The sequence below is a fragment of the Lissotriton helveticus genome, chromosome 7 (genome assembly GCF_964261635.1).
Source record: "Lissotriton helveticus chromosome 7, aLisHel1.1, whole genome shotgun sequence".
In the NCBI taxonomy this organism is placed as follows: Eukaryota; Metazoa; Chordata; class Amphibia; order Caudata; family Salamandridae; genus Lissotriton; species Lissotriton helveticus.
Genome location: NC_136068.1, coordinates 936,768,299 through 936,795,970, shown reverse-complemented (window position 1 = coordinate 936,795,970; position 27,672 = coordinate 936,768,299). Strand labels below are relative to the sequence as shown.

Sequence of the window (27,672 nt, the reverse complement as noted above, 5' to 3'; positions counted from 1 at the left end):
GAACGAATCGACACCCGCTACGGGATGGAAGAAGGGGCCCGATAGTGTCCATCCATACCCTAGAAAAAGGCTCTTCTATTACCGGTAGAGGTTTCAATAGGACTCTTACAGGCGGAGTTGAGGTCAAAATATCATGAAGATCAGTATGCATAGGTAAGTATTTGTTAACTATATATATATATTCCAATCTCCTAGACTCCAAGGTATGTTGCAATTTGACTGAGAAAGTCAAAGGGCAAAAGATGCCATATACTATGCCATATGACAAGACCTGTTTTAGTACAATGCATTGTTTCAAGAAATAGAGACACAGCTTGGAAAATATGAAGGAAGATAAAGGCAACAAACTGATTTAATGCCCCTGTACTGCTAGTAATAAGAATACTCTGCAATTGGCTGTTATTACTAAACAAAGGAAATCTCATTTTATATCTGTTGGATAACGCCCATAAACATTCCTATAAATGAACTGCTCTTTATTCTCTTTTGATGAATTGATGATTCAAATAAACAAGTTAAATGTTCTTGCCTGTTTCTAAGTGTAGGCTACAGTGAGATAAAGTTTGATTGGCCAGCTCTAGTTAAAGCTGCTGCTCTATGACCTAGGTGGTTGCTCCTCTCCTCCAAGCTCTTTGTCAGGACCAGGAACTCTCCCACATAATCTTCCCCAGCCTTTGAAGGGAACACATGTGATCTATAGGTTCCACAGCTAGGCACATGCCATATCTACCAATGCAACAATGTTTCCTTTGACTCGCCTTCACTGCAAAAAGAAATATCAAAATGCTTCCCGGCAGAGGGAGGTCTCCTGCCAGGGACCATGTGTGCTGAGCAGCCACTAGTTTTCACCTTTCCTTTAAGGCATGGGCACAGAAGCTGACGTCCATCTACAGGATACCAAGGGTAGCATTCAGGTTGTCCCTAACCACCAAAGTTGCATGCAGTTGTGGTTTCAGGAGCCTCATTTATGAAAAGTGACGCATTGCTGCGTGAAAACAACAATGCGTCACTTTTCACTGCGTCCTCCTTGCGACACCAATGATGCGTCATATTTACAGTATGACGCATCATGTCGCAAGGAGTTACAGATACGTCAGTATATCTGACGTATCTGTAAGCGCAAAAGTCACGCATTGCTGGGATGTGTCACAAAAGTGACGCAACTCCAGCAATGCGTCCTTTCACATGGGGAAAACCCCATGTGAAAGGGCTTGCGTCAGTCTTACGCCTGCTGTGAGGCAGGCGCAAGATTTTGACGCAACAGCGTCCTAAAAGTGACGCAGTGAAATCTCATAGATTTCACTGCGTCACTATTATGAGGCTTTTTGCGGGGGAACGCCCCCTCTGCATACATTATACTTGACGCAGGTATAATGTAGCGCAGGGGTTTACAAAGTGACGCATCTGCTTAGATGCGTCACCTTGTAAATAGTGCGCAACAGGAGGCATGTTTTACGCCGTCGATGCGTCACAAAAAGTGACGCACCGGAAGCGCAAAACTGATGCAAGGCCTCATAAATGAGGCCCCAGGATCTGCATCAGGCAGGCACCCAGAATGCAACGGGTTCCTTGTGGTAGGACGAGCCATGTGTGTTTGATAGTAAGACACCAGACACACTCTACAGGTGCAACTTTAACCTTTATTTTTATTTGGCCTGATAATCTGCTGCGCATTAATACATGGCTTCTTTTATTAAGACATGAAACAAACTGGGCCATCTTTACTTCCATCTTCATGCCTATTGTACTCTTTGAAACATATTGCTGAGCAGCACACTCCAAATTGCCGTCATTTCGCAACAGTGACAATAGTAAAGAGATTCAAAGCCAAAACCTGATTTAATTGATCCTTCTTCTTCCACAGGAGACAGTTCTAGCTGACACAACAAAAAGCAGCAAATATACAGAAACGGTGCTACACAAAACAAAGAAGCCACCATGCAGAATGTGATGAGGGACCCTGAGACTCACAGATATTCATAGGACTTAGGCTGAATGGAGACACCAGGGGTGGTTGGGGCCTTAATTCATAGGGGCTGCAGCTTCAATACGATACTTTGTATGGCTGGTACCTGGCAGGGGCAGTTCTGAGTGAGTGAGGGAAGCGTGTACCGCTGTTGCCTAAGCTATAACAGTTCTGTTGGAGAGAGGCGCATACTTCTGCTGTCTGTGAGCTGTACCTGTTCAATTCCTGGGTTTGTAAGGGAGCTCGCACTGCTGCTGGCCATCCTGTACCTGTTCTGTGATTCTGAGGAAGGTAAGCATGTAACATGTATTGCTGAAATTGTCCTCTTTGTGGGGAATTCTGTACTGCTTCCTGTGCAAGCCAAACTACTGGCTTTGTCAATACTTGTTAGTTTTGGCAGTGTAGTGTTTTAGCAATGATATTGAAAGTTTGAAGCCAGAACAGGGAGCTGCACAGAGTTTTACATCTTGTACCTTTTTGCAAAGACTGCCCGATTGCACTGCATCATTCTGCAGTAAATATTGGTATCTAACTGCTACTCTGATCATATTGTATGCAAATTACATGCAGATTGCACAAACTGCAAGCAACATGTATGTACATATGTGTTTCTGTCGACTATTCAGGGGTGGGTAAGGCTCAGAAAATCACCACGGAAAGCCTTATGATGGATCCTGGGGATGTAGGCTGCCAGAGCAAGTTACAGTTCTTCTCTGGTGATTTACAGCTCATCCGTTACAGATGTGAATCGAATAGAATAGTGATGATTTCAGATGCATGGACCTGACACATAATCTTCTCTCATCCCTACTGGCATCTCGGAGATGTGCCTGACATGTGACTAACTGATGGGACCGTAAAGTCCCCTTCATGGTGACAGGTGTGTACCCTTGCTGAGTGCCCCTGTTGCATGGATATTTGGACCCCTGGTCTTGATGCTGGTCATTGGTATGCAGACCTCAATTGTGTGATTCATAGCCTAGTTAAACTGGGAGTGGTGCATCAAGCACTACCTTCAGATTGGGAGAGGGCTACTGCCCTTAACTAGAGCTGAGCAATATGAGTGCAGTGGTGGCAGCATAATTATTTTGTGGTTAATAGTGATCAGTAGTGTGAACAGGTTTTTTTTACTTGTATCACAGGAGAGGTGCCTGCTGGCCCACTCGAATGAAGTTCAGTGGCTGTGCACTCGCTCTTGGCCTACCTTGATTGTTTGTAGCAAAGTTGTAACTTGAGCCACATCAGCCCTTCAAGCCAAACATCTTCATTGATTTGTTAATTAGACTGCCTAAGTGAATTTTAAGGAGTTCCTGCATAAAATATACAGCGAGGTTAATCATTTAGGGGCAGATTTATGAAGGCCTTGCGCCGCCGGTGCGTCATTTTTAACATGGGAAAAAGTGACGCACCGGCGGCGCAAGGCCTTCATAAATCTGCCCCTTAGTGTTAATCTACTGCCCGCTTTTGCCATTGCCTCTGCATCTGTGTGACTCAGGCAGCCGACCTGTAGGTGCCCAGAGCTTGTACACAGCACCTTTAGATTTTCACTACCTACATAAAGATGTGACTTTGGGTGATGTTCAGCAGCCCAGAGGAACCCACCACATCCCCTTTCTGCATTACTCACTTTCCCGGTCCTCTGTCAGCCCTTCTTTGGTTTCGAAATCAAGTTCCTCTGGAGTTGTACGACAGCGGTATCCCTTCTTCTTCAGAACATGGCAGATCAAGAACCCGAAGAGTCCCATGAAGAAGAAGACCAGCACAATCAGGAAGAGCATATAAGGGTTCTGCTGGTTCTCTGCCTCCCCATCCTCCATAATGTCTTCCTCGGCCATGTGCATCTGGAATACAAGAGGGGAAATGTCATACAGTGTGCAGAATGCAGACTTTTGTCCCACTGGCATGCTGACCTTTGCTTTCTGATTTCTTATTTGCTTCCACTCGGAGTGATGCTAGCCCATAGAAAACTCAAAATATTTCTGAATTGCTTGCACCTTTAATAACAGTTTTCAAAAATACGTTATGCTTCATTCTAGTATATTTCAAATCCTGCTCTTGCCTGTTGCAATCTACACCCTGATGAATCACCTCCCACTAAGGTCCATTTATGAAGCTCAACACTGTGGCAAACGTTTTTTAAAAAAAAGCTTTATTTAATTACTTTTCATTTTTCACAAACAACTGCATTGCAGACTTTTTTCAAGAACACCTGAAAATCACAGACCATTATGACCTATCCATGAAAGTCAACATTATTTTGTGACTTAAATCGCTCAAATGCAGCATTACTGTCCCATCCATATTCCCCCAGTCTCCATCATCAACCTATGAAGCATTGTGGAACAAGTATCCAAGTCATCAGCTAATTTATCATCTGTACAGGTCAATTTTCATCATGAGTTCTTCTGGAATCACCCGCTCTAGTAGATCTTTCTCCCAGGATGCTGTGCTTGGGCTGTGCGATTTGAGCCAGTTTATGGCAATCCGACATTTAGCCAATACAAAGACCAAAAGGGCAAATTTGTATTTAATCTGAGATTTCTTAGGTTTAGTAATCGGCGGTTAATAGACAGTTCTATAGACAAACCCGTAATATCACATAACTTATTAGTTACAGTTTAACAGTACATTCACAATCGGTCTTTCTTCGCTACACCTGGGGCACACTGAGAACCTAACCGGTTGTTTTTTAATTTAGACAGTTTCAAATGTCTCAAATAAATGTGATGAAGAAAGTTAAACTGTGTCAACTTTAACTGGGCATTATTAGAGATCTGTTGAACACGTGGACGCCTTGTTCCATTCCATGAATTGTTAACTGTGGTCCTAGTTCCCACTCCCATATCTGTTGAACTGCCAACACTGCCTTGTTTTTGTCAGATCTCAATGCTTTGTAAATTCAGGACACCGCATAAGCAGAAGGGTCCACCTCTAACAGCTCAATCAGAACAACAGAGTCAGGGGGATCACATGGTAGCTTCCCCCTGTGTGCTGGACAGACAAGTCTACAATAGAAACTGTTTTAGTCCCATTCCAAACTGGAGTTGTGCATCCTCACAGGTCAAAATATTGTCTCCAAGCTGGAGGTCACCTATTGTGATGCACCCATCCTCCTCCCACCATACCATAGACATGAGGTCGATCATCTTTCTGAACGGCTGCAACCACCTGATCGCCAGGGTTCTAGAGAACAGTGTGTGTCTAATTGCTCTATTCACCGCAGCATCCCACACTGTGGCAGTGTGATAAACTACATGGGAGTAGCCACGGGGCACCATCCTGCATCAAAAATACAGGAACCAGCTCTCCCTCACAGCATCCTTTCAGCATGCTCTTCTCCCAATTTTCTCCAATTTGGCACCACTGTGCCACATGCTGGAGCTGCACTGCAATATTATTTAACTCCAGATCATGATGTCCCTGACAACCCTCCATTCTGCCCAGCCGCAGTGTGGGTAACCTCAACCTAATCCTTTTGCCAGCCCAAACCAAAGAATACCGTAGGGAATCTTTTTCTTTAAAAGTAGGGTGTGGTAGCTCACATAATGTATTTTTTAAGTGGCATAGACTGTGGGGTAAGAACACCATCTTTGCGAGTGATAATTAAGACAATCATGACACAAGCTAATGATGTCAACCTACGCACTTTTAAATCCATATTCCCCATGCTACAAAACACCATATAAGGGCTGCAAATCTATTCCCCCTCTAGCCACTCTTCCCCACAGAACACAAAACCAAATAAAACACTCCTGAATCACACCACAAACCCCACTCTCTCCCACCTCACTGAAACGCTCACGAATTACACCACAAATTCAGCTCACTCCCTCAAAATACACCTTATCCCCACCCCAGTCAGGACAGAACCCAATATAATGGGGAGGTCACTGATCCTCACAACTACTTCTAGAGCACAGGATATGGTGGACCCATCCACTAGCTCATATCACAATACTTGCTTAGGTCAGACCAGCTCAGTCAATCCCACCCCCCAACCCTCCAAATATTCCCACACCAAATCCCCCTCACAGTCCTCACTTCTTCCCCTCCGTCCCAGATTTCTCAGAATGTAGAAAAAGCTGCCCATGACCCCAACACTCACTGCCTACCCTCTGTGCACACCAATGCATTGAGGACATCACCCGAAAGGGACCGGCGCGACTCACCCACTAGTCCCACTGCTATTAACAAGGAACTAAGCAACACCTGCACCCCCACTGACTCCCTGACTGCAGCTCACACCGGCATGCACTCAAGGACTCTGATAAACTCCACCTCCCACAGCATAAAATGACTCTCCAATTCAGGGACACAGACTAGAAAAAGCCTCAACAAGGACCGACTCACCCGCACTCCCTCTATGCAAAAGCCAGTGTTCATTCATAAACTAAATGAACTACTAACGTGCATAGACCACCAACTAGAAAGATTACTACAAGGGGTAAACCTCATCACAAAAAAATGAAACATGAGTTCAATTCTCACCCAGCACCATCACTCCGCCCTACACGCAACAGCACGCAACTCCTAAGTTGAGCAAAGACACAACCAGTCAGCTGGACCACAACACCCCTCAACATCAAAGCCCTGAGACCTAAAAGAACAACCACAAAGGCATCACTGAGAGAGGTGGCGGAGCTAGCCAAATCCTACAACCCTCCATATAACAGGCACAACTGCTCATCAAAAATCCAAGTTAATACTGTACTAGGAAGAAACCCCACACAAACGTCAACAACCAGGCCACCAGCACAACTCGTCAATATCCCACTGACCTCCTCCCCGCTAAATCTGACAAGCCTCAGAGAGACAAAATGCATACCCATAATTTGCAGATCGGCAACCATGATGTTGGTATCGCATTCAAGTCAAGTCAAAAGATCTTTATTCGGATATAAAAACAATCCATAAAAGTACAGGTACATCGCAACAATTCATCCTAATAAAAGCAATAAAACAATCATTTAAAAAGCTGATAGAAAGTGGCACAATTAATTTCATAGGATAGGCTTCCAATAACGTTATTTTAGGGTACAACGTGTATTATGTTTAGCCAGGCATATGCTACAATAGAGGCAATACACAAACTAATTAACTGTAATATGTGCAAAAATACAACCACTAGTGCAAATATACAAGAGTGCAAACATTGCAAAAGTAGTGCAAACTTTATCAGACCATGTTCATTGTTGCTCAAGAACGAACAGCAGATTGGAAAAAGCAGCTAACTCTGAAGATTACATCATCAGTGCCTAGCATCAATAAATCTCTAAATGCTAAGTTAAAATCCATCAGGGCATTCTCTCTAAAATATGGGATTAGGTAATATTTAGTATATTTTACATAAAAACCACAGAAAAACATAAAGTGTAAAAGGCTTTGTTTACCACCAAAATTACAAGGACAGCTTAAATTTTCCAAATTTTTATTAAAGCCTAATGGGAAGCAGAGTAGATTTTTAATGCTCCCGTCCCTGAAGCGAAACAGCAAACTCCTATTCCATCTGCCCAATTTTTTCCGTAAGAAGCCCTGGGGCATATTATTAGACTTACTAAATGTTTCAAAAAGGGGGATGTACTTTATAATAGTAGGCTTCACAAGCTCGGTCCTTTCCCTCTCCTTTCTGTACTGGTCATACAAAGCCCTTTTTACTAAGTTCTTATGGGAGCAATCGATAGTTAGGGGTGATGAGAATAGATGCCCCTTCTCCACGCTTACTAAGCTTTTCTCTACTGCCCTAAGCCAGGGTATGTAGTTAGCCCGCTCGCATTTTAGACAATCCGTGATAATTTCACGGGTCAAAGAGGCAGCAGGATTCTGCCATATTTTCAACCAAAACAAGGCGGGCCTAGATCTTATAAAGTCCTCTATATATGGGAGATTCAATTACCTATGGCAAACATAAGTTGGAGCAGAGATGACCCCCCCCCCCAGAACCTTCCTACAGAATCTATTCTCCTCGGTCTGTATGTTGGTACAATTCGAATAACCCCACACCTCTGCACCATAAGTTCCTGTTGGTAGACATTGGGTTTTGTAAATTTGTAGCAGTGGTATTATTACCTCGGCGTGTTTGGGTTGGCGGAGGCTGATAATGGAATTGATGGCTTTGCCCATTTTGTTCCTCCCGCTGGCAACATGAGGCTGCCAAGATCCAGAATCGGAGAACAACAGACTAAGTAAGGGAAAGTGCTGGTGCTTTTTAAAACATTATTCCCTGACACAATATGACAAATATTATGCTTTTTTGGGCCACAGGACATTATAAAGGATTTACTAAAATTAGTACATAGACCAAGGTCGGCCATATATAGGACGAAGCCTGTTATTAAAGTGCGTAGTGCATTGGGTGTGCGGCCCATAAGGACCGCATCATCCGCGTAAAGAAGTGCGGGAAGTGGTTTTCTATTAATATTCGGGACATCACTAGTCAATTTACACAAAGAGTTACTCAATTCATTTATGTACAAGATAAAAAGCAGGGGGGCCAGGACACAACCTTGTCTGACCCCCCTGCCAATTAAAATGTCCCCTGAGACTTCACCGTCATTATTTATTCGAACGCGGGCTTTCAAGTCACTATGTAGGTGAGCTAAAAAATAAACAAGTGACTCATCTAACCCATAATTTAACAAAACAGACCATAAGGGGGAACGGTTAACAAAATCAAAAGCTGAATTTAAATCCATAATCCCCAAATACAATGGGGATTGTTTGGCAATGGTGTATTTAGCCAATAATAAATTTACATTTAAGCATTGCTCAACAGTGCCCACATTGCTTCTAAAGCCTAACTGACATGGGTGTAAAATCATGTTTTCCTCTGCCCAGGTCCTGATCTTGTTAAAAATGACCCTTCCTAGAATCTTCAGGGTGTTGTCTATTAAGGATATGGGGCGGTAACAGCCAGAATCTAGTCTATCGCCTTTCTTAAAGATTGGCACGATAATGCTGTTTGACCAGGTTGCCGGGACTTGGCTGTTAGATAAATTGTTAAAGATGTTGCACAATAAAGGTGACCAAAAGTCAGGTTCTGATTTTATTTGGTCGATGGATAATCCATCGGGACCAGGTGCTTTATTACTTGCACTTTGGGAGATAGCATCTTCCACCTCCGTTATTGAGCTGTTCAATGCCATAGAGGGGTAATATATTTCCGTTAATGTGTGTGGTGCAGCATAAATGCTTGAGAAATGGTCCATCCACATATCCCCTGATATATTACAGTTTATGGGGGTGATGTTTGATCCAATTGATCTCAAATTCTTAACCTCGCCCCAGAATCCGGCGACATCTCTCAGTGCCGCCGTGCGTGCAAGGGATTCCCAGTGATCTTTTAATAGCTCTTCTGCTCGTGTTTTTACGGTGCGCTTGTAACTTGACCTGTCTCCTCACCAAAGGCAGGTCCCGTGGATCAGCCATAAGAGCAGCCCGTAATTCGCGGTTTGCTCTGGAACATGAAGTGTCGAACCACCTGGGATTTTTATTATTATTGGCTGGGGCGGGTTTAGAAATCTCCTTTTTTATGGCCATGCACAACCCTGTAAAAGCCTCGATAATGTAATGTCCAGAATTATCACAAGATAAACAGACAGATACTAACGAAGGGTACTTTTTAATTGTACGGGCTAAGACCCCCTTATTGTCTATCCCCTTCCAAGCTACCCTAAGTTTGTCCGTTGACGCCACCAGATTTTTTGCCCCAGGTTCTTTGCGTTTTCACGTTTTTTTGAAAGATTTAAAAGTGGACAAAATAGGGTTATGGTCACTATATATGGTGTTGACAACCTCAGCATCTAATAGACAATCCCCGAGCAGGGGAGATATAAAAACATAATCTATTGTGGTTGAACTCCCACGCCCAATATAAGTGGCCACAAGTCCTGTGTTCACAGTAGTATTTACCTTCTCTATAACATTGACTAAGTCTCGTGTGGCTACATGATTCAACAGTTCTTCCCCTCTTTTGCAGGGGGGGGTTCGAAAATAAATATGGGCATTAAAATCACCTCCAACACAAATGCCATCAAGTTTACCATACTTTTGCCCATCCACAATTCCATCAATAAAATCAAACAATCTTATAAAATTTGTATTTGGATGTGTTGTGAAGTCATTATTATAAAAATTAATTAAACATAACTTTATCCTATTAGTATAAATTAGGGCCTGGAAATTCATGTCATTGATCTTCAGGGGTTCAATTTTAGCTTCTGATGTAATCTTAACCCAAATAGATAGGCCCCCACTCGGTCGGCCCATAGCCGGAGCGGCTGCAGTTTGGTTATGGCAGCTATACGGCCCATAGCCGGAGCGGCTGCAGTTTGGTTATGGCAGCTATAACCCTCAAGGAGCAGGGAACTAGTGCACCCAGTTTCTTGGAACATTAAAATATCATAGTTAGTAACCCAATCTAACCAGTCCCTAGATTTCATTTTTGTATTCAGGCCAGCAATGTTCCAACTCAAAATTGTTAGTTTGTCAGACAATATAGGGGTGGCAATGGCATAAGCGGTTATTTTCGGGTCTGGTGACGGTACAACCTCGATATTACCATTCAACTCCTCTATAGGAGAACAGGTTATCAGTCCTTCAACGGATCCAGTTGCATTCAGGTAATCACTGCATGCTATATCTGGAGGGGTAGCTGGTGGTCAGTCCTGGGTCTCTAGCTCAGACAGTATGCTGTTTCTATGAAACAGTGGGTAGGGTGGTGGACCAGGGCCAGGTAATCTCTGTGGGGGCTGTAAAAATAACCCAACGATAAAGGAGTTACGACAGTTGGGGGGCTATGATAGATGTTGTTGCTATTGAGTATGAATCTTGATGTTGAGGGGTGCCTAAAATTAATTACAATGCAGTCTCCATTAATGTTCTTAAATAGGGGAACAACCCAGCTCACACGGCGGACTGACAGAATTTCACTCGAGATATTTGGCCCTACCCCTTTATGTTTAACCAACCAGTCGATACACTTGTTATTCAGCTGGACCCAGGACTCACCTTGTCTCTCCTTAAGCAAAGGTACATCTGCTAAGATCAAAGCATAAGGGCAGGCGTCGGGGGGCAAGTGTAGTGCTGGCCCAGGATGTTTTATGGGCCTGGCGTCATCGACTTGTCCCTTATCTGAACCCATGTTAGTTGTATTCCCCGTCTTCCTAATGTCTGAGCTAGGTCCTCCTTTTGAGGTGCCAGCAACCGCACTAGCGGGGCACGGTGGTCCAACTGCAGCAGCAGCAGGGGTATGCTGCAATACTGTTACAGATTTATTTTAACCTGCAGAGGCATCCCTGGGTACAGTATTAGATACTGGTGTACTACTAGTGGTAATTGGCCCACCTCCCAAAATGCCCTTACTAGCAGTCTCCATATCTTTCAATAGCCGTTCTCCCCTCAGTAGATCAAGACTGATTACCCCTTTCCTTTTTGCATCTTCCTTTTTTACCAGATTTTCCAATCTGTCTAATCTTTTAAAAATTGTATTAAACTGTTTGATCATTTGACTTTCCAATTGTTTAAAAATTGTGTCCACTATAGTCTCAATAAAATTCCCATGTAGCTTTTTTTGAGAAACACTTTCATTTGTAGGCTCTGTCTGTGTACAGGCGGAGTTATGTCCTTCTTTAGGGGGGGTTATAGCTGTATCCCCCTCAGCTAATTGCAGAGACTCATTGTTGTCGGTGCCACCCCCTAATGGTTGTTTCCCTCTAGTCCACATAATCTGAGGTGTGGGTTGACTCTTGTTACGTGGGGGTTGTTTCCTTTTATTTAATGTTAGTTTCGCAGCGCCTCTTTTTCTTTTCTCTGCGACAGTCTTGTTACTCGGGGTCAGGGAAAGGTTAACAGCTGGAGCGTCAGAATCCAGCTGTGAGTCAATGATAATGGTTGGACAGCTGCCCCCAAGTTGAGCTACCGGTGGAATGGCCAACGAAGAGGGATTAGTAATTATGACCATAGGAGAAAGCGGCACAGCATTGATAGGGCAATCTTGCTGGGGCTGTGAACTCATGAGGCCCATTGACATTCTCCTCTCAGTATTAGCAATTTCCGTGCTAACTAAATGGAAGGCATTTTCCAGCATGCTCTCAAAGGTGGGCGGGAGAACAGTAGGACCTTCGGGGGCCTGTGTGATAGTGCTGGTATTTCGTTTCCCCATGATCTGTATGTGGGCTCAATGTCTTAGAGGGGTGGCCCGCCCAACCACTGATGTCCGCTGAGGGCCTCAGAGGGCCCGCCCTTTGCCAGGGCTTCGCCCGGCTCGTCCCGCGCTGCGGTACACTAAGCCAATTATATAGGCGGAGTGACGGCTTGGGGGCGGGGCTGACAGGGGGCGCAGACCAGGTGGTTATGGCCATGCAGGGACTACTGGGAGAGCGAGTCCCTGCAACGCAGCGCCTCTCCCCTGTCACAGGCTGTTCCTCCCCTCCGGCTCACAAGGTCCACAAACAGCGTCTCCACCAGCCGATCAAGAGATGCGTCACCCGCGAAGTGGGTGCGGCGAGGAGTGGAGGTGAAGCAAAGTGAAGCAAGGTCAGCAGGGCGCAAGGCCGGACAGGCGTCCAAGGTCAGTTTCCTATGCAAATCAATCTGCTAGCACTCAGCGTCAAGGGTCCCCATAATTTGCAGATCGGCAACCATGATGTTGGTATCGCATTCATTATAGAAACATGGCTAAATGATTCCTCCTACTCTATCATATTCATACTAGGTCCACCAAGATTCTCGATCATCAGGAAAGACAGGAAGGACCACAACTGTGGAGGCATCACCATTATCAACAACATCAACATGAGCAAAACAGACACCTTCTCCTACAATACATTCAAACATTTCAGCTCCACTACAAGGATGAAAGGCAACATAAGAATGAATTGTCACCTCCTCTACCACCCACCGGGTAACACACTATCCTTGGGCGAACACCTAGCAGATTTGGTTGCACACTGCTCACTCTCACATTCCCACATCATCATCCTAGGAGACCTCAACCTTCACTGGAACGATAAAAGCAACACCCTAAACCAATTCCTTAACGACCTATTACTCAGTAACACCCTCTACCAGCATTGCAAAGGTAGCCCCAACCCCATTAACGGTGCAACCCTGGACAGCATCATAGCTCAGGAAGATATACTAACCAATGACAACATCCTCTCTGTCGACTGGTTAGATCATCACCTCATCTTATTTAACATCAACAAGTCATCTCACCTCCCAGCTCTTATGCAAAAAACCCTCCAATGAAGGAGAAACATAAGACAAGTTCCGCTGCAAGACCTTCAAGAGAAAATGGCGTATCAACTACCCACCTCATCCGAAAACCTCTTAACAACTGAGCTCGCCACCAACTACAACTCAACAATGTCCCCAATCCTGGACCCAGTAGCACCTCTGAAACTGAAAAAGGTGAGAAACACTCTCTCGAGATCATGGTTCAACAAAGTCCTCAACACTGAAAGAAGACAGTTCAGAGCAGCCGAAAGACTCTGGCGAACAAATCTATCCACATTCTGCCTGGACCAGCTCAGGAGGGAATGTGGAAACTACAAAAAACACATAATTAATGAAAAAGCCTCCTTCTTCCACAAGGTTCTATATAAGGCAAAAAAACGGCCAAAAGAGTACTTTAACATCATCAATCAACAAACTTTCAAGCCAGCCATACGAAATCCTCTGATATCCAAGGAACAATGTGAAAATGTGCTACCTTCTTCAATGATAAAAGCACAAAGATAGAGCTTTCCCTCAATCACAACCAGCCCTCAAGCAGGGACCCGGCCCCCAGAAGTGAAGACAACAACCCCCCATCTCACTGCACTCCCTCCTCAGCAATGATCATCCCTCAGGATAACATTGAGAGCATCCAAATCCCAGTGTCCCAGATAAACCAGAGAAGCTGGAAGATTTTCAACCCACTAATGGAGGAAGTCATATCTTCTCTGCTGGCTATGTCCAAACCCTCCTCCCACTTCGAGGAACTACTCCCAGCCAGAGGTGCGTTCTTTCACAGCTTGACCAACACATCGAAAACACCAATCCCCTGGACCTCCACCAATCAGGGTTCAGAAAAGGATACAGCACAGAAACATCCATTCTGAACATAATAGATGACTTACACAAGACCACCAATAAAGATAAATGCTGCCTACTCATTCTCCTAGACCGATTGGCGGCCTTTGACATGGTTTGCATTCTCTTCATAAAAGAATTGGTGCAGATGGCATTGTTATGTGCTGGTCTGCATCCTTTCTATATAGCCTCGCTCAAAAAATAAAAATAGACAATCATACCTAGGATACGACAGCGATAGCCCGGGGGTCCCCCTGGACTCTGTCCCGTCTTCCCCACTATTTAATATTTACAAGGAACCTCTCACCGCCATCTTCGTCCAAACTAAAATCCCCTTCCATTTTTTGTGAATTACACTCAGCTCTACATGGAAATCTCCTCACTTGAAGACATTCACCGATTAAATGCCACCCTCAAAGAAGCCCAACACTGGCTATCTCGCAACCACCTAAAGCTCAACCAAAACAAGACAGAAATTCTACTCATATCAAATACAGAGCAGGCCACCCAGATGCTAGAGTGGATGAACTCCATAGATGCTCTCTACTGCTCTCTCTCTCACTAGCCAACTCTGGAGTCCAGTGTGGTCCCTAGAGATTTGACAAACTGACCATGAAAGATCCTATTAAGAACAATGCGAAGGGTGTGTTCTACAACCTGAGACTTCTGAACACAATCAAACCCTACCGACCGCAGGAAGATCTCAAATATGCCACGCAAGTGCTGGTGCTGTCAAGGTCAGACTACCAGAGTGCCACCCTCACAGACTCTGCCAAATCACTCCTTGCGCCCAGCAGAACCACTCTCAACGCTGCAGCCTATTGACAGGAATCAAAAACTTCGACCACATCTGCCCAGCCCTGAAAGATCTGAGATGGCTCCAGATTGAAACTTGCTGCAGCTTTAAAACAGACTCTCTAGCCACAAAGCCCTACATACTGGAAAAACAACCTACCTCGCCGCTAAGCTCAAAAGGGCAGGACAGACAAGAAACCTCAGAAGCTTAAATACAATGCTCCTCATCCCACCCAAAGCCCACAAACAAAAAACTCTGGCCCGCTCCTTTTTCAAGCAATGCTTGCAAAATCTGAAACTCCATACCAATATGCACAGGACCAACCGCTCCTTCCCCTGGTTCAAGAGACAGTTAAAAGATCTCCTAATAAACCACCATCTCAATTAGTGGATCATTAACCGCCCAATGAGACAACAACTCCACCCTCAGCAATACTAGGACCTTCCCCCGCAACTTCATCTCACCTGTACTTAACCACTGACTTGACTTGATTTGACCTACCTGCGCTCATTTAGCTCATTACCTTGAAGTAAACATTTACTGATTTAAAGACCTATGATACCCTTGGGTCCTGCTAACGCTATCTAAAATTCTTAAAATAAATAAATAGTGGAAGGGTTTTCCAGAAAGTAATTGAGTTCCACAATCCCAGAAGGAAATTGCCCATGTTACTCCTCTACTGGAGTGTCCTTGTATGTGCTACCTGTACACCTAGGCATCTAAACTCTTCCTATTCCCATCTTAGAGTAATATTCGGCAGTTCAACCAGTGTCATCTCAGCCAGCCATTCCAACAGAAAGACCACTGATTCTGCCAAGTAGATACACAGACCAGTAGCATCACAAAACTTCCCCAATTCTGCTGGAAAAATAGGCAACAATGTCTGCAGATCATATAAATATACTAGCTGTTGGTGGACATTGAAATGGCCAGCGTAACCTCCCCTATCTTGATCCTACACTCATGTGTCAGTGCTCATAGTGTGATTGCTATAGGTTCTAATATGAGGAAGAACATTAGGGATGATAACGGGCACCCTTGACGAATACCGTGCTCAATACTCCACTTATCCTACACCATATTAACAATCACCCCCAGGCTGTAGGTTCTGTGTAAAGGAGTTTCACCTATTTTTGAAAGATTGGCCCAAAACCCATTTTCTGCAATATCTCAGACATATGATCCCAGCCCAACATGTCACGAGCCTGTTTTACATCTAGAGCCACTAAGGCACCATTTATATTCCTGTTATCAGTGAAATGTAAAAAGAACAATTGATGGACAAAATGCAGAATAATGTCATACATTCACCTCAGTACAGAGATCTGGGCCTAAATCCATCGTTTTTTTGCTCACCATGCCATTCCAGTTTGGACCCGGCCATACGCACATCAGTCTTGACCCTGCGCCCAATGGGCACAGTCCAGCCCTAACTGCCAGGACAGGTCCTCAAGCACATGGGTAAGCTGACGTATGTTTTTGTAGTGTGGTCCTTTCCAGGATAAAACCACACTAATCCTCATGTGCCAGTGTCCCCATCACAAGAAGTGGTCTATTGGCCTAGACTTTAGCTAGGGGTTTAACATTAGTATTAATCATGGACAGGAGTCTATAGCAACCCATCTTTGAAGGATCTTTATCAGGTTTGGGTACTATAACTATGACAGCTGCCCTCATAGTATCGGAAAACTGCCTCAGTGTCATGGCTTCCATGCACACTTCTAAAGGTTTATTGGGAAGGAGGTGTGCAGAGGTCTGGTAAAATTAAGGGAGCAAACCATCTAGCCCTGGCATCTTGCAAAGGAGCATATCCTTCCGTACTTCCTGAACGTGATCTTTCATAATATCTGCCTCCAAGCTTTCATATTTTGTATCCATAAGGTTTGGGAAAGGAATTGTCAGATAATCTGTTGGAGTAGAATAATGTTGCCTCTACGGGTGCTTATACATGAGTTCCAATTATTGTTGCAGAGCAATGATGACAGTACACGAGTTTCCACCCAGGCTACTGTCAGGCCCTGTAAGTGACAATATTTGGGGTGCGGTAGCTCCCAATGGAGCAAGCAGCCTTCCTGATTTGTCAACATCTCCATGACGTTTCTACATATATTGCCGAAGTGTCAACCTGTCCCACATGTCCCATTTGTCTCGTAGTATTGTTTTGGCAGTAATTAATTTAGTTATGGAGGTGGCATCAAAATGTTCTTTACTCTGAAGGCTGGACCTCTTCCAGTTTGGCTAGTTCTCTTTTCGATTGTTGCTGCATGCCAACATTCTTGTCATTACTCTCGCCCCTAATCACCCCTTTAAAGACCTCCTATTTCTTAAGCCCTGGTGAGTGTCGAACCCCAATTAATTGAAAAAATACGGTCTATGCCATCTCCTACCTCACCTCGAAAAACTAGACTTTGCAGGGCTTTAAATCATGGTCGCCACCACAGGGAAACCATAGTTTACTGTAATGTCCGAACCAGACCTATGATCAGTGGTCTGACAGGATCCGGTATTGATATTGTGCTGTTTCTATCCTTGCTATATCCCCACTTACTAGAAAATGATCCAGTCACCTATAGGTATCACTTGTCATGGAGTTATATGCATATTTCTGTTAGCTGGGGTGTAATTTACGCCAATTGTCCACACAGTTCGAATGAACCATCTCTTTCCTTAGGCTATGTGTCATGGATGGCTTTGCATGCACCAAGAAAAGGTGTCTATCCAGATACCCATCGAGGGTACAGTTGAAATACCCAACCCATGTATATATACTCGGTATAGTCACATATGGGGTAACTGGTTCCATTACTCCCCAAGAAAACGTGCCATCATTGACATGAGGGGCATATATATTAATAAAGCAGATTTTCCCTCCGTTCAAAAGAGTGTACACCAAGACATCTCTTCCCATCACATCCGCCTCAGTGTAATATTGCAGGAAGGCGACTTCTGAAGCAAGCCATATCAGTACCGCTCTTGCATATGAACAATGAGTGGAGCACAATATCTGGCCTCTCCATTTTCAGCAGACCTTGTCCACTTCCGCATCAACCAGATGCGATTTCTGAAGAAATCCTACTCTTATGGTCTGCCTCCGATGATATGATAGTACCCTATATCCCTTATTAGGAACATTCAGGCCCTTTACATTCCATGTTGCAAGTTTAAAGCTTTGATTTACTTTAGCCTTTTGGTCTTAAGATGTCCCAGGGAAAGGAGGTGGGACGGACAACCACCACTAATCATTCGAGGCAGCATCTGCATTGTTTATAATAATAATCATTAGATAGGTTCCACACTTTCTTTGTTTGTGTACATGAGTCATTTAACTGTCTAGAAATCCCTTCAACTCCTCAGGTAAACACTTACCTGGATAAATGGGAGTTTGCCCACCTCGTTCTACCCTAAACTGTTTTTAACAATTATAACAGCAAAAGTAAAAGGGAATTGAAACATAAAAAGAAAAAAACGATGAACAAAGTTGCTAGATCAGGTGATTACTAGCCGTTTATACCACTTTATTTAATGTATGGAAGATCTTAGCCCACTCAGGGTTGACCACCCACAGAACGTGGGCATAGGCTGACACCTACTTGAAGGGGGTTGCCTTCGAATGCCCTATGCTACCAAAGGCGAGCTAGACTTGTCACTATATGGGGGAGGTGTATGGACAAGTACAAAACTGCCAACTTCCATCAGGCCTCAGTTTATTACTTAATTAACACTTAGGGGCATATTAACAAGGGCTTTATCTCTGCTTTTTTGGCTTTAAAAGTCAAAGAAGCAGAGATAAAAATATCGCCCTATCAACAAAATCGCATGTTAGCACCCTTTTTCACTTCGTTTCCCTTTGCATCTCTAATGAGATGCAAAGTGGGCGTACCAGCGCAAAATTCCCTGAGCACCACCTCAACTGTCCGCATGGAACCCCATTCACGGCTCCAAATCACTAAGTACACGGTTAGAACTTGCCGCCGTTCTACCTTAACCACCACTCGCTTCATACTTTAGCGCTTGTATCCTTCTCAGCTGTAGAGCTCCACTCTTGAGCCTCAGCACACACCGTAGGCGGTATGAATCTAATGTCCTGAGGATGATCACTTTATTTTTAAACAGGGATCGAAACGCCATCGACACTGTACACACTATATGCATATGATTGTAATATAGAACATGTCGCAATAGTTTGCTTTTGCTTTATCAGTCTGCAAAAAGGAATATTGTATGCAGGCCTCAGGTTGCCCTTGCCTGAACCCCTCCCTTTGCATGTCAAACAGTTCTATGTGTGATAGTAAGACACAGGCTGTGTCCCACTTGAATCTGTATGAATAACTGAATACAAACCTATATACTATATGTTAAATTCTGTCCGGCTGGACAAAGAATATAGAAACTATTTAGTCTATATTTATTTTCTACACTTAACTTATAGTGTTTCTGAAGACAGCGGTCCCTAAAGACAGTGGTCCCTAAACAGTACAAGTACCCAAGGTCCCAGACTGATTGCTAAATTGGGTTTCCCTTGTACTCTTAGTATTACCCTTCTGGGCATAAGAATATATTAATCCAGTGCTCTATGAGACGTTCCGATAGGTTATCCTTCACTCATTCTGGGAATCTAACAGGACGGATGTTGTTCCTGTGGGATCTCTCCTCAGTGTCCTACTGTCTATTGCCTAGATGATGAGTTTACTCTGACAGAGCGGGCACAGTTATTTTTAGATCAGACATTTCAGTGTGTAGTACAGTCTCTATCTATTGTTGACTTTGTGTAAGTCAACACAGAGTAGTTTACCTCTATAGATGCGGTTTTGATTTTGTTCTCAAGCATGACTCTTGATCTTTCAGTGGCCTCTAGATCTGCGCTCTGGTCATGTCAGAGACCTAGTGTGGTGAAGCCCCGTGCTCCATTACACCTGAGTATGTTTGTTCTGTGCCCCACTAGTGAATTGATTCATTTCTCTCTATTGGGAAGACCAAAGTTCCCTGTCATCGCCCATCTTAGATCCTCAGATGATTGCCTGAAGACTCACTCTTCATGCTCAATAGCACATGTACTGTAATCTCAGATTCAGGATTTTCTAGTGTTGACAGCCTCAGTTTCTGTCCTCCCTGGGCATTCAGAAGTATTTTCCCACAGTAACAGGCTCAGTAAGAAACATCTTTATAGTAGGCAGCACTACAGCCCCCACATGCATCTTCTCTGATGCCCCAAAATAAAACTGGGAACTCAGTCATCATCCAAGGGAGTACACCCACTGCACAGACATTTGCTTCAAGGGGGTTGCTGCTGGGCCTTCAAACAGCCAAGTCACTCCTCACAAATGACTTGAAAAGGTTTGAAAAGGCTCATGCTTCTAGTTACCCAGGACAATCAACCCCAAGCAGTGATACAGCTAGACCGATGGCCGCCCGTGGCGGTCCCTGCATTTTGGGGAGGGGTGGCGCTGCCCCAAAACTCAGGCCACGCAGGGCAGACCCCCCCTTGCTACGCCACTGATCCCAAGTAGGAAAGGCCAAGCCCCAGTCACCCCAGCAGACTGAAATACAGTGCAGGGCAAAGGTAGGGTCAAGTTAGGGCAGGAAGAACAGAAAGAACAAGATGCCACCCCCAACTGAAAATCCACAGGGAGGAGTTAGCAAGCAGATGCAATGATTCCGAGCACTGGGTCTCCACAGCTTACCCAGGGCTGCAGTGTCGGTGTCAGAATGAAAGATCACTACAATGAGTGCCGCGCTCAAGCTGATTCCTGCAGGGTGAAACCCACAACGGGAGAAGCATTCACTGTGAGGGAGGAGTGGATCGCTGGCCTCCTGCGCCAATCACCTTGAAATCCAGGTGGCGCCTGTTGGCCTCTTCAGGGTCTCCTCCTCTACTTTAAGTGCAATGAAGCCAAAACGCCAGAATCGGCAACGCCACCAACCTGCCAGGTAGTATGCTGTTTCGCAGCCCCAGCAGTCCTCGAGACACCCCGCTGACTCAGCACAGCCCACCTTAAGGATGCAATGGTCCCAACACCACCATTCCGATCTATGCCCGAAATGATGGCAATGTCAGGATGCAGCTCTCTGAAGGGGACCAGAACAGTCCAGAAATAAAATAGTGTGGTGCAGCACTCCATCCGCAATGCAATGGTGAATTATTTTGTTTCTTTAGAGTCCCTCATTTCTAAGATGTTTGAAATATTTCGTTGAAGTTTAGCAGAGCAGTTGTTCAGCACCTCCTGTCCACCATTTGGCAGACACGCCCTCCTCCCCCAATACTGTGGTAATAGTAAGATATTCAATCAAGGCATAAGTTTGCCAAGCACTACATGTGTTAAGAAAGTTCACTGCAGAGTCAACAACTTTTAATCTATTGAGTGAACTAGGTGTAGGTATCTACCACAAAGAAATATTACCCTGCAAGCACTTGGCATCGATCAAATGGACAAGCTCTCCAAGGAACTCCACAATCAATCAACCTACCAGAGTTCACAGATAAAGTCCAGGCTACATAGATGATATTATAGAGTCTAGAGTTGAATTCATTAGTTGAGGAAAAATAATGATAGAAATCAAATCTTCTCAATATCCCAAGTTATTTTATTTCATGCGCCACAGTTCACTTATCAGACTAAGCTAAGAGACTTTACAAGGAGACCAATTCTACTACATTGCTTTATACATACCCTGGACATTAATTGTTTATCTTAAGAGAGTGCAGCAGGCCACAAACACACAGAGAGGATGCACAGCAATGTAATATTAACCATGAAACAAATAACATCCTTAAAAGTGAAGTCTATACGTCATGCATAGGGAAGAGACACTCAGTAGGTGGCATCAGGTAGAGTTTTCCTTGGGATACCCAAGACAATGAGCCAATGTCTGTCTTCAAATTCTGCATAGTGGAATGAGAAAACGTAAATAACACATTCATTAGGGTCACCGGAACACTGGGAACTGCCCCAAGACCACTGGCTCATCTCAATAGTGAACATCTTGCTACCAGGCCTCAAGCCTAGGTTGACAAATAACCCAGATTTAGAGGTGGGTGGAAACCGTTATCATCCCTTCCACTAGGCCTAAGCAGCCATTGGCAAAGCAATGTAAATGTAAATGTACAGGAATTTATATAGCGCAAATCACCAAGTGGTTTCTAAGCGCTTGCTTAGGGAACCCGTCCTGGTATTCCCCTGTGAGATAACCCCGGCAGGGTATCCGCAAGGTGAAAGCCAGGCATCCCGGGCCGTTGTGGAGATTAAGCAAGAGATTAAGCCCAGAGTCGCAGAGTGTGAACCCATGAATCGAGTAGGCACCGGAGCGAGAATTGTCGAGTCTATGGACATTTTAGGACTCAAGACCCCGCCGAGCCGGGAATTGAACCCTGGTCCCGGGCTGACCTCTGCTTCCAGGTCTGCCTCCTCTAACCAGTGAGCCACACTTCTCTACAGTGTGCGGGCTACACTCATAGCTCTGATCTCCCATGCTAGGTCAGTGATTGCACGACCCCACATGTGACCACCAGTTCTCGTCCAATTGCAGCATTGTTGCAGATATGACTGATAGCCCTGACCCACCAGTGGTGCTCGCCAATAGTGATCCCACCTCCACTGCGATCTCCCCCTCTGGACCGGTGGTGGGGGTTGTCCCTTTTCAATCACTGTGTTTTTTAAACATCTGAGAACTCGAATTTACTTGTTTTCGGGATCTCCAAAATTCAACGTCGTTGTTTAGCTCTTGTGAAATGAAGCCAATAAACAAAGGCATCTAATTATGGGACACAAGGGATAACTAAGAAAACCACAAGCGTAAATATATGTCGTGATTGCCTGTTACCTCATCCATAATGGAAGCTCAAATCAAATGAGGCGGACTGTGCATCCGCTCACTGTCCCTCTTACCCAAGATGTGCGCGTCCTTATCTGTATGTCTGTCTCCTCAGTCTCGGTCTTTGGGGTTAACTTTGTCACGTGCCTTCCTCTTCTGGACTCTCTCTCTGAGCACCCCCTACTCTTTCTGTTTCTCTTTCCCTTGCTTGCTTCTCTCTCGCATACTCTAGCCTCTCTCTTTATAGCGCTGAAATGTGTCTCTCTCCCTCTGTATCTATCTCTACCTCTCTCGCCCGTGTCCTCTCTCCGTCTGTTCCACTGTTCTTATCTCCCTCTCATCCTCTCTGTGTTTATGTCTCCCTTGAGTGTAATTACCACACGCAGTATTTATCGTGTCTGTTTTTACTGAACACGTCCTCAAGGGTGTGGAGACGGCTGTCCCCGGCCTCTCTGTCTCTTTCTTCGTGTACCCTCTCCGTTGAAGCTCTGTCTAGCTCTTTTGCCTGGCTGTGCGCTATCCTCTCATGTCGCCTTTATTTATTTACCTTCTTCCCGCCTTTCCCTCCCACCTCCAGCATCTAAAGAGTCTGACTGGGAGCTATTTAGGGTGGGCCGCTCGCGGATGTGTGTGGTGTGTTAATTACGAGGTGCATGTATGTGTGTTACCTAGGAGTATTATCTATATATGTATTAAACCGTGTGCTCACCCGCATGATGCTGTTATTTATAGATCATCTCTGTGTGTGTTAAGTTGATATGTGGATGTGTCACTTACATTTACATGCAGCTTGTGTGTCATTTGTGCATCTAATCTTTGTGTTGGCAGTGTGTATACTTATGCGTGGCCATTGCATGTATAAACGCTATTTATACGTGTGGTTGCTCGTGTGACGTATGTGTTGGTGTGTGTTATTTTGCCTGTTTGTAAAATGAGGTGAATACATTCCAATCCTTCACCGCCCCTTCTTCTTAACGCCACCAGTAGTTTCTACATTTTCTTGTATACATTTACCCGGTTCAGTATCCTTCCTTCGGACAACATCCTTATCCGTGTACCTGCGTCCCCCCTTACTATTCTCTCCAGCCTGCTATCCCGCCCTTTGCCTGTGTCTAGCTCCGTGCTAACAAACAACCAGCAGGCTTACGGCTTCTTCCTGGCATACTCTTCTTGAGTGCAGGGCACTCCCACCCGCCTCACAGACAACACATACCCTTGAGAAAAGTCTGTGACGAGAGAAACACACACAACTACACACACGCATAAAGCTCCCCAAAAGGGCATCCTAACCTGTGCCAGGGCGCTCCAGGCTGCGCCATCAAACGCGCCTCTGCTCGCCGGCGGGCAGCAGCCGCAGTGGACCCCGCCAGCTCTGCAGTGTTAACATGTTCCTCCCTGTGTCTCGCAGTGATGCAAAGCCCCGGGGTGTCTGTGCCCTGCCCGGGCGGGAATCTCTGCCCTCCCGGGGGGAATAGCAGGGCGCTGCCGATGTTCAGGCTCGTCTATGGTGACCTTGGCTGCTGCTGTGTCTAGCGTGTCGCCCTCCTCCGCTGTCCCAGTTGCTTTAACTGTGCTCTCCGTCTGCCTCCTCTTCCCCCTCCCTCTCTCCTTGCTCTGCCTTCTCTCTCTCCACTCCTGCCTTTTTGGGCTGCAGACCGTCCCTAGTGATGACACTTCTCATTCCCATCCAGTACGCGCAGTCCTATGTATGCTCCGGGCAGCAGCGTGTTCCCAGCTCTCACACATGAGCCTGCCCTGCAGTCTGCAGTATCCGGGCCCCTGGATTCTCACCTGACTCCTGCAGCGTTTTGTCTCACCTGGCACCCACAGCATCCTCCCCCCGCCCTCCCCTAGCACGCGCAGCTTTCTGTGGTCCCCACGCGGTCTCAGGATTCCTGCAGCATCCTCGTCCTTCATCCCTCACTCGCGCCAGGCGCAGCAGCGTTCTTGCTTCTTGGTACCCAGGGCTGAACGCCTAGGTACTCATGGCACCAATGAGTAGTTCATCCAATGCTGGTTTCAGCTTTGCCCTCAGTTGCTACAGTTCCGAGCTTTGCATTAGAAATGCACGATTACAAGTAGCATAATATAAAGAAAACAAGACCCAACAAAGCAAATATTTTTGGATTTTATATTATGAATACTTTCGGTGGTGGGCTAGCAATTCTTCCGTTCCAGCCCCAAAACAACTGCATTCTGATTAAAGATTGTGGTTAAACTTTGATCTTTTCACAAACTCCTGTTTGTGCTGATATAGGAATTCGCAGATTTGCAGTAAACAATACCAAAAGGTCAAATTTTCGGACATTTACTGGGTTAAAAATGTGCTTTAAATTCAAAAACATGCAGAATATGTAGGCAATTGCTAATTTCCTAAAGTAAATCTTGAAATAGGATGCATTTACTCCTGTTTACTGGTGTGTTAAATATCTCACCCATCCCTTGTACTCCGGGACTTGACAGGAATCATTATGTTCTCTGAAGAATGGCTATCAATCGCGTACCATAGTAGTGTCCCAAGACATTGAAATGATCTTCCAACTCACAATGTCCATTACCACAAATTGGCCTGGCAAGGTAAACACGTCATAAGCCTTTGGTAATTTTAAAAATACCAAATGTGGGTATAATGAGGTTGGAACCTAAATGTAAAAGGAGCTGGAGCAAGATCACCGCTGAGCAGCTCACCACCTCCCTCAGCCAGAACCCGCCCGCCAGCACAACGGACCCCAACGAAGCAGCCCGTAACTTTACACAGTGGCTGACCGCCTGCGCAGACGACCTCGCGCCACTGAAGAACCCTCCCAGCAGACCCAGAAGCAAGAAAGCCACCTGGTTCACCGACGAACTCACAGGGACTCCAAGAAGAACTGCCGCACCCTCGAGAAAGCCTGGCTCCGAAACCAGACCACAGCCAACATGACCACCCTCAAACAAGCCACCCGCAAGCACCACCAGCTCATCTGCACCACCAAGAAGAAATCACTGAAGGAACGACTGGACAACAACGCCCACGACAGCAAGGAAGTCTTCAGCATCGTCAAGGAGTTCTCCAGCACCTGACTCTCTCGCCTCGTTCTTCCACCGCAAGATCGCCGACATCCACGCACCATCCACGCACCCAACCGTCGAACCAACGCCTCCCACCGCCACCCTCCGCACATGGACCACGGTGACCACCGAAGACACAGCCCGCATGATGAACACCATCCACTCCGGATCTCCAACCGACCCCTGCCCCCACCACGTCTTCTACAAGGCCGACTCCATCATCGCACCCCAACTCCGGGACATCATCAACATCTCCTTCAACACCGCCACCTTCCCAGAGAGCTGGAAGCACGCCGAACTCAGCGCCCTACTGAAGAAACCAACAGCGGACCCCACCGACCTCAAGAACTTTCGCCCCATCTCGCTCCTCCCTTTTCCTGCCAAAGTCATTGAGAAGACCGTCAACAGACAGCTTGCCGCCTTCCTCAAGACGAACGGATCCCTTGACCCCTCGCAGTCTGGTTTCCGAGCCAACCACAGCACCGAGACCGCCCTCATCACAGCCACCGACGACATCAGAACCCTGCTCGACAACGGGGAAACAGCGGCCCTCATCCTCCTGGACCTCTCCGCAGCGTTCGACACCGTCTGCCACCGCACCCTAGTCCAACGCCTAAGCAACACAGGTGTCCAAGAAAAGGCACTGGAATGGATCATCTCGTTCCTCGCCGGAAGAACACAGAGAGTCCGCCTCCTCCTGTTTCGATCCGAGGCCACCGAAGTCATCTGCGGCGTACCGCAAGGATCATCACTCAGCCCCACCCTCTTCAACGTCTACATGAGACCCCTTTCAGCCATCGCACGCCTACACAACCTCAACATCATCTCCTATGCCGACGACACCCAACTGATCCTCTCCCTCACCAGAGACCCCGCCACCACCAGAACTAGCCTTCACAAAGGGATGAAAGACGTCGCTGAGTTGATGAAGAACAGCCGCCTGAAACTGAACTCGGACAAGATGGAAGTCCTCATCCTGGGACCATCGCCCTCCGCCTGGGATGACTCCTGGTGGCCCCCGGCCCTAGGCAGCGCACCCAAGCCAACAGACCACGCACGCAACCTGGGCTTCATCCTGGACTCCTCCCTCTCGATGACCAGACAAGTCAACGCCGTCTCCTCATCATGCTTCAACACCCTACGCATGCTCCGCAAGATCTTCCGATGGATCCCGACCGAAACCAGGAAGACGGTCACCCAGGCACTCGTCACAAGCCGACTGGACTACGGAAACACCCTCTACGCCGGAACCACAGTCAAGCTACAGAAAAGACACCAACGCATCCAGAACGCCTCCGCCCGACTCATCCTGGACATCCCCCGACGCAGCCACATCTCCGGCCACCTGAAGGACCTGCACTGGCTCCCCGTCAGCAAGAGAATCACGTTCAGACTCCTCACCCACGCACACAAGTCCCTCCAGGATCTGGGCCCCTAGTACCTCAACAACCGCTTGACTTTCTACACGCCCACCCGCCAGCTACGTTCGACAAGCCTCGCCCTCGCCGCCGTACCACGCATCCGAAGAGCCACCGCTGGAGGAAGATCCTTCTCCTGCCTGGCGGCCAAGACATGGAACTCCCTCCCCACCCACCTTCGGCTGACCCAGGACCATCTCGCCTTCAGGAGACAACTCAAGACCTGGCTGTTCGAGCAATAGCAGACCCCCCCTTCCCCCTAGCGCCTTGAGACCCTCCGGGTGAGTAGTGCGCTATACAAATGCTATGATTGATTGATTGTGAGCTATGCATAATAGTTGCGGTCTCTCAGACCTGTATAGCTCATGGCCTCTTTTAACATGTCTAGCAGCATGCTTGTGCGCTGGAATTTCCTCATACTCCACGGGTTTGAGACTTATTTAGTTAGTGCCTCTCCAGTATAGTATTATGTGACATTATTGTGCAATTATAATACATTCCAAACTAGGTTCCATCATAAGAATCCCTGCCTAGCACAGAAGAGACATTAAAAAGTGCCT

General features: G+C 46.0%; 1 protein-coding gene across 2 annotated transcripts in view; it reads right to left on the bottom strand.

Annotated features, from left to right (window-relative positions):
- RELL2 (RELT like 2) overlaps positions 1 to 24,209 on the bottom strand; it is a 241,773-nt gene extending 217,564 nt beyond the window's left edge. Inside the window, exons 1-2 of one of the 2 annotated variants that reach the window (XM_078653504.1) lie at positions 23,934 to 24,209; positions 3,594 to 3,807 (exon numbers count right to left, since the gene is read on the bottom strand). In XM_078653504.1, coding sequence (XP_078509630.1) covers positions 3,594 to 3,807 — 214 coding nt within the window. In that variant the 5' untranslated portion in view covers positions 23,934 to 24,209. The remainder of the gene's footprint in view (positions 1 to 3,593; positions 3,808 to 23,933) is intronic. The other variant, XM_078653506.1, reaches the window with a different exon arrangement.
- Between the last annotated feature and the right edge of the window lie 3,463 nt (positions 24,210 to 27,672).